A 6,457-nucleotide genomic window follows, 5' to 3' on the forward strand; every position below is an offset into this window, starting at 1 on the left:
AGCATCAGAATCAGAATCATAATCATAATCGGAATGGATGATGCAAAACCCATTTCCATCTGTGAAGAGAAGTTGGCAGTTTCGAGTGCCTCTCACCTTACACGGCCTGAACTTCTGAAGCGTCGTTTGCGGAACCTCAACCAACTTTCCAAATGCTACAGAGACCTCTACTGGTCTCTCATGGAGGACCTCAAAACCCACTACAGACGCTACCTGTGGGACTATGGTCTCTCCCCTTTCAAGGACAATGAAGCCACTGCCGAAAATAACAACATTAATAATTTCGATGTTTTCAACAATTACATGTGTGCTTTCCTCGCTTGTAAGCTCAAGCCAATGCCATTGACCACCTTTTGCCATTTGCATATCCTTTCTGATTCCAGCCAGAAGCTTTATAAGCCTTGCAATTACGTTATCAAAAGGTCTCTCTCTCTTTCTCAATTTCAATTTCAATTTCGTTTTATTTAATTGTTCAATTTCTGACATGTAAGTAACTGTTTGTTAAGACTATCATGCATAATTCTTTATCTAAATTCAATAATATTTAGAATATACCTTCACTAAGTTTATAAATGATGCTGCATAATTTATTAATGAGATGGATTCAGCGGACCTTACTGTGTCTTTATACTCAGTTTTAGTGAAATGATGCATGCTGATATGCACAAATAAACTGGTTACACCTTTGGCCCCTTTTGTCTGAGTTTTTGCAATTGTTTGCTGGGGATGCCTAAAGCATGTGTGCTTAGTGCCTTGCTGTCAATTTTAGCCAAAAGAGAAGTGAACTTACCACCTGAATTGCATTTTCTTTGGATCTTTTATCAGTTCTATCTTTGGAGGATCAGAATCCATGATGTTCAGTTGAAATGTTTTTCTTTTGCTTGCATAATATTTCTTGCTTTGTATATGTTCTAAAATCAAGTTGTGTTGCTCATTTGAAGATATGATCTGTTCTGTTTCCATTATAATTATATTATAGTTACACTTTCATTTTTGGGATAAAAAAGTATGAGAGATTGATTTCTTCGTTGGCATTCCTTCTAACTTATGAAGCAGGGAAAGCGGGGAGACATGTCCGTGTATCAATCAAAACACTTCCAATTTTGTGTGTCTCTGTCCTCTATCCATAATTCTTAGCTTGTAACTGATTTGCACTTTTGTTTTCAGTGCACAAGCTGGGCCTATAACATGCGGAAAACCTATACTGAGATCCACTGTTCCATCTCTCTGCATTAGCCACTTTCAAAAGGCTCAGAAGCATCTCACTAGGACCTTGAAGAGGAATGGTCTGAATATTTCCTCAACAAGTAAAATGGCTCCTAAATTTCATGTCATAGTGACAGAATATGTTCATCACATTCAAGTGAAAAGAAGAAAGGAACTAGGGGGAAACAAAAGTAAAATTGTAGTTCAGAAAGACAATGATAGCTGAGCACTGAAGAAGTGGATGCAAACATACTCTCTTATGGTATAGAAGTCTATGTTGAGACAAATACTAGAGGCCAGAAGTATTTCTAATCGAGCGAATGCTCTTGTAGGAAAAGACGTGGCTGGCATATGTGTTGCTATTCAGTTAGCAATGGTTAATTTTAAATAATAAAATCAAACCAAATCATTGAATAGAAATCAGCCAGGTAAGGTCATTCCTAATTTGGTTTTCGTAATGACTTTTGTTAACATTTATCATTACTTTTTCTAATATTATAAAGTGCATTGTCTTAGCCTAGATTCATGTATTCTCTTCTTGAGTTCATCTGCTCATTTAAATTCTTGATCGCGTTTCCATTCACTTCCTTTGACGTAAAGACATTCATAGGGTCTTCGTATATTTATTAACAATCCTCAATAGTGCACGGTGTTCTTCTGAAGGCTCCTCCATCCTATGTTCTATAGATATTGGCATCAATCTTCTTCCCTGTGACGCCTGGATTTTGGCACTCTTCTTAATTAACTCTTTAATATCAGATGCTACGAGAGAATATATTATTTCGTTGATCTTTTTGTGTAACATTACACTGAACATAAATATTAACAAGAAGGAATCAATTCGTTGTCTTAAAACGAGAACTAAACATGTAAACTAAGTATGTCATATTGATGAGATTGTATTTGTTTGTAGAATTTAGCATCTCTTATTGAAGGGAAACTCAAATTGTCTCGCGTCGCAGTTCCCATTGATTTGCAAGGACTACATTTTTTATGGGCAGGAATGCAAGTTTACCCAGTTAATTAGTTTGATGTGCTGATCAAAAGAAGAAAAAGGGGCAATAAGTCATCTTGGTTAACTGTGCTTCTTTGCTCAACAAGATAAATAAGATTAGAGGATTTGTTAAGATTCAATGATGCTGGTCTAACCATTGCTCAGATTCAGTTTTTTGAATTGCACCGATTATTTTGCATCTGCTTACGCAGTGTTTAAGCTTAAAGCTCCAACTTCTTTCAGTAATTGAGTAGCAAAGTCAGCGCCAATGACAAATGCCGACTATCACAAACTATGTCCAAATCAACGATGCAAACAATATTAAATCCAACACAAAATCATTCCAAGTTTAATTAATCAGTGTCTCATGTACTTCAGGGATAACCAATGACCAAGTTTTTCTAACCCTTTCATACAACACCAAGAACAATTTGAGGAAAAATCTCTGACCAATGGGGTGACAAGGCTTCACATCCTTCCCCTTCACTCCCCCCTCTCGAGTTAAACTGTCTCTGGAATACGAGCAGAATCGATTCATCTAAGCAACAAGTATGAATACACACAAGTTAGCATACTAATTTGGGTTAGCACATCATGGAGCCATAACTTTCAACTGCAAGGGTTTAAGTTCCAAACGGGGAAGAAGGGAAAAATGCTTGTGCAGTTAGGTTAGTTACCTCAGCAAATGCAGAGGTGTGATGCAAGTTATTGGTGAAGCTCTATTGGAGGCTCTCACCGCTGCATAAAAAGTAAAAGCCAACAGCTATGGTCTGAATTCATTGCGGCCAATCATTGGCAATGAAAAAATAGGAATGAGAAAGAGTTTATTCTAATCATAAAGTTTATTAGCAGTAACCCCAGATACAATAATTTTAATCACAATATGAATCTAAACCTCCGAAGATTAAGTCAGACTCAGTTGAGGGTATTAGGTTATTCTCAAACCTGAAACACCCTCTGCTTCCTCTGTTCTCCAGTTAGATAGACCTATCATTGATAGGTTAAGACATGCCCCCATCTCCAGGTAAAAGAATCACAGGAAATCTCATTCCTCTGCCAGAATTGGTCTAATGGTGAATCAGGCCATAGAGAACCACAATCTCCCGGAACAGGTACCCATTTCTTTCCTGTTGGCAAATCAATACATTCTTAGTTCTCTTAGTTGCACAGTTTAACTGTGCACGCAACAGCCTGCGCCCAAAATTTGAGCCTTGCTTTAACATCTTCAGGGTGGTCACCTGGAGACACACACGAAGCATTTGTATATTAGACGTTTTGCACCATGAATATATCCAACCATAAGAATCACAGCATGAATATGAAGTATGCATAGCATCGCCAGAATCACTTTCAAAAAGAATATAGACAAGTAATATACGGGTCATAAAATAAAAAAAATTCTTCAAAAATAAATAATTTATAATTAGATTAGACACAATTTGCACCATGAATAAAAATGTAGTTCAGCATTAATTATTGCCTAGATTATCAGAACATTAACCTCAATAACTTCATATCCAACATCAAATCTCTGTCCATGTCAAAACATAAAACACAAACTTCGAGGATTTAAAAGAAAATATGAGAAAATTGAAATATTGAAGATGAGCCAAATAAGAATGGAAGAAGTTGAATGACCTGGACTAGAGATCCTCCAATTGGCAATGGATGAAGACAATGAATCGGGGGAAGGGGGCGAAGTATCCATGAACTTCTGGGACATGGAATAACACAACTCAAGTGCGGGCAAGGTGTTGCAGAGCTCGGGAATCTCTTCATAACTGAACCCAAATCCAAGATCCAAACACCCTTTAAGCTCTTCCAGATCCTCATCCGTCAAACTCTTTGTCCTCGCCAGATCCTCATCCACATACCCTTCGAGCAACACCTGATTCTTCTTCTTCTTCTTTTTTCCCAATCTTCCCTCCCCTTCCATGCTTCTTCCCTGATGATTTTCAATCGATTCCATTGCATTTGCAGGGGTTGATGATTCCCATTCCGATTCCATTTTCTGATTTCTCTCTCTCTCTCTCTTCCTTCTTCTTCTTCTTCTTCTTCTCTTTCTATGTTTCTTTCTCTCATTGGGGTAAGGAAGGACTATTTATCTATGGAACACTGCTTGCAATGCAACATCATAATGTCGTGGCTTCATGTATGTATGCATGGTGACATGTCATGTCATGGTATGGATACATAATTCATAAGTGGTGGAATTGGTCACGGAAGATAATGAGTTGAGGAGTGAGGTGGGCCTATCACTATGAACAGTAAGTGGACCCTATCAATTTCGTTGGATTTGTTTGTATCCATTCAAAGGAATCGCATGTGACTAACGCAAACAACGGAAAATTATTGAAAGAGACGCTTCAGTAAGACTGTTTTTTAAAAGTGTATTTATTCATTGGACATTTTGGTTAATTATTTTTAGAGATCTATTAATCTCATGTTGCATGAAATAATTATCTCATATAATATAGACAAGATAGTGGGGTCTACCATTTGTAAACAAAAAAGAAAAAAGAAAAAAGAATGTAGATCTTATTACTTTGTCTCTGTTGCATAAGATAATTATCTCATGTAACATGAGATAATTACTTCCCTTGTTTTTACGAATATCTATCAAGAAAAATTACCCTTTACAAGAGGTTATTTGATTCTATTGGATAATATAATATATTCAAATTATTTTTTTCGAATTTTTTTTCGTTAAGGGAATTCAGACAATGCCTAAATCGATCCGGTTAGATCCACTCCAAAATGGGTGAACCGAGCATATAATTATTTTGATTTTCATATTGGATCAATCATGTAATAAAATCGGTGTGACCCGGTTCATAAAAAAAATTAGTTTGTTCTCACCAATTGGTGTCTTTACTTTTTTAAGTTTCACACACAAATGATTTTTTTTCTTTTGAAATATTTGAATGATCTGTTGCTTATTGAGTCACATAAGTTATGTGCCTACAACATTAATTATTATCTTGATCTGCAATATACAGCGAATTTTGATTTGATTTATATTAGAGATATCGTCTACTAAACCTAAAGCACTAATATCACTAGTATTTTATACATTACGGTTAAGGATTGAATCCCCGTCAGCATGCTTAAAGGACCCAGTTATCTATCAACTGTGTCAGGTTTTGTTGGTCAAGTATGTTTGATTGATTTTTTGTTGGATAATGATATATAATTTATTATTTTTATATTAAAATATTTGGAATTAGTATCTTTTTTATAGGTGTTTGAGTATATTTATAATTTTTTAATATAAATTATAGATTTAAATAATTTATTGGATCATGTGGTTAAACTAGTGACTTAATGGTTGAACCAGTAACCCAATAATCTAGTACTTTTGACCGGAACTGGACTGAGTTTAATAACATTAGTTCTAAGTTTGATAACTATATATGCTGGGAGATAAAATTATATTACAATGAAAACAAATTTACAATTGAATTGTTTCTAATTTTAAATTAGAATTAATTCTTTATTTCAAACGTTATTCTCACCGAACAAATATGAATATCCAAATAATACTAAAAACAAATGGTTCAAAAGGATATTCGAAGAGATAAAATGGATCCTTTCCCGCCTAACTTGACGATATGGTTAACCTCCTCTTATTTTTTTCCTTCGATTGTTGAAAATATATATGGAAAAAAGTTTTGTCTTTTAAAAGATATAAGATTGTGTCATTTTAAAAATTATAATTATTACGGGTAATATATAGTTTATAATATTAAAGTTATACTCTCTTTTTTCTCTTTAGAAATTATCTGCTAACGTGGAAAATAAAAAAAGTATAACTTTTCTTTTGTTACATAAGAAAAATATAACTTTAATATTATAATTATGTACTACTCATAATATATAGTTATAATACTATAAGGATACAATCCCACATCGTTTGAAACGACATACTAAACCTAATATATATATATATATATATGTGTGTGCACGCGCGTGTCAAAATGGAACATAACTTCCTGTGTCAAAATGGAACATAACTTCCTGTGTCAAAATGGAACATAACTTCCTGAATGAGGTGAAAATAAAACTATCTTGGGATGAATGTTCTATATGTTTTACATTTATTTAAACTTCGATAATATTAAAATAATATAGTTATTTTATAATTGTATGAGATTTTGTCTATTGTTTATATAATATATTCATTTTTTAAAGTAAAGTTCAATAAATTAAAGGGTCATATTATTTTCATACAACATGCATGAAATTAATATAACTTCA

At 34.1% G+C, this 6,457-nt stretch overlaps 2 protein-coding genes across 4 annotated transcripts; one reads left to right on the forward strand and one right to left on the reverse strand.

The window, feature by feature from the left end:
- Positions 1–1,706, forward strand: LOC133304227 (uncharacterized). Its single transcript, XM_061504241.1, has 2 exons — positions 1–422; positions 1,168–1,706. The coding sequence occupies exons 1-2, from the start codon at positions 34–36 to the stop codon at positions 1,430–1,432; spliced, it is 654 nt and encodes a 217-aa protein (XP_061360225.1). The 5' UTR covers positions 1–33; the 3' UTR covers positions 1,433–1,706.
- Positions 1,707–2,358: 652 nt separating this feature from the next.
- Positions 2,359–4,278, reverse strand: LOC133304218 (uncharacterized). Of its 3 annotated transcripts, XR_009750576.1 has the most exons (4): positions 3,839–4,278; positions 3,146–3,438; positions 2,878–2,938; positions 2,363–2,738 (listed from the first exon to the last, which is right to left on the reverse strand). XR_009750576.1 is itself a non-coding variant. In XM_061504224.1 (2 exons), the coding sequence occupies exons 1-2, from the start codon at positions 4,206–4,208 to the stop codon at positions 3,359–3,361; spliced, it is 450 nt and encodes a 149-aa protein (XP_061360208.1). In that variant the 5' UTR covers positions 4,209–4,278; the 3' UTR covers positions 2,359–3,358. The 3 variants fall into 3 exon arrangements, 1 of the variants encoding a protein (XP_061360208.1); XR_009750575.1 differs by having other exon boundaries at positions 2,362–2,738; positions 2,878–3,438; XM_061504224.1 differs by having other exon boundaries at positions 2,359–3,438.
- Between the last annotated feature and the right edge of the window lie 2,179 nt (positions 4,279–6,457).

This window comes from Gastrolobium bilobum, unplaced genomic scaffold (assembly GCF_033153095.1).
Source record: "Gastrolobium bilobum isolate Gb01-03AN ecotype WA unplaced genomic scaffold, APGP_CSIRO_Gbil_v1 utg11897, whole genome shotgun sequence".
NCBI classification, from domain to species: Eukaryota; Viridiplantae; Streptophyta; class Magnoliopsida; order Fabales; family Fabaceae; genus Gastrolobium; species Gastrolobium bilobum.

What these genes read in the sequence shown, in the direction of transcription:
- LOC133304227 (XM_061504241.1), top strand. Translation starts at nt 34, where the DNA reads ATGGATGATGCAAAACCCATTTCCATCTGTGAAGAGAAGTTGGCAGTT. An exon ending in TGCAATTACGTTATCAAAAG is followed by an intron (nt 423 to 1,167) that starts GTCTCTCTCTCT and finishes TTTTGTTTTCAG; the next exon opens with TGCACAAGCTGGGCCTATAA.
- LOC133304218 (XM_061504224.1), bottom strand. Translation starts at nt 4,208, where the DNA reads ATGGAATCGGAATGGGAATCATCAACCCCTGCAAATGCAATGGAATCG. An exon ending in TTGGAGGATCTCTAGTCCAG is followed by an intron (nt 3,439 to 3,838) that starts GTCATTCAACTT and finishes GTGTGTCTCCAG; the next exon opens with GTGACCACCCTGAAGATGTT.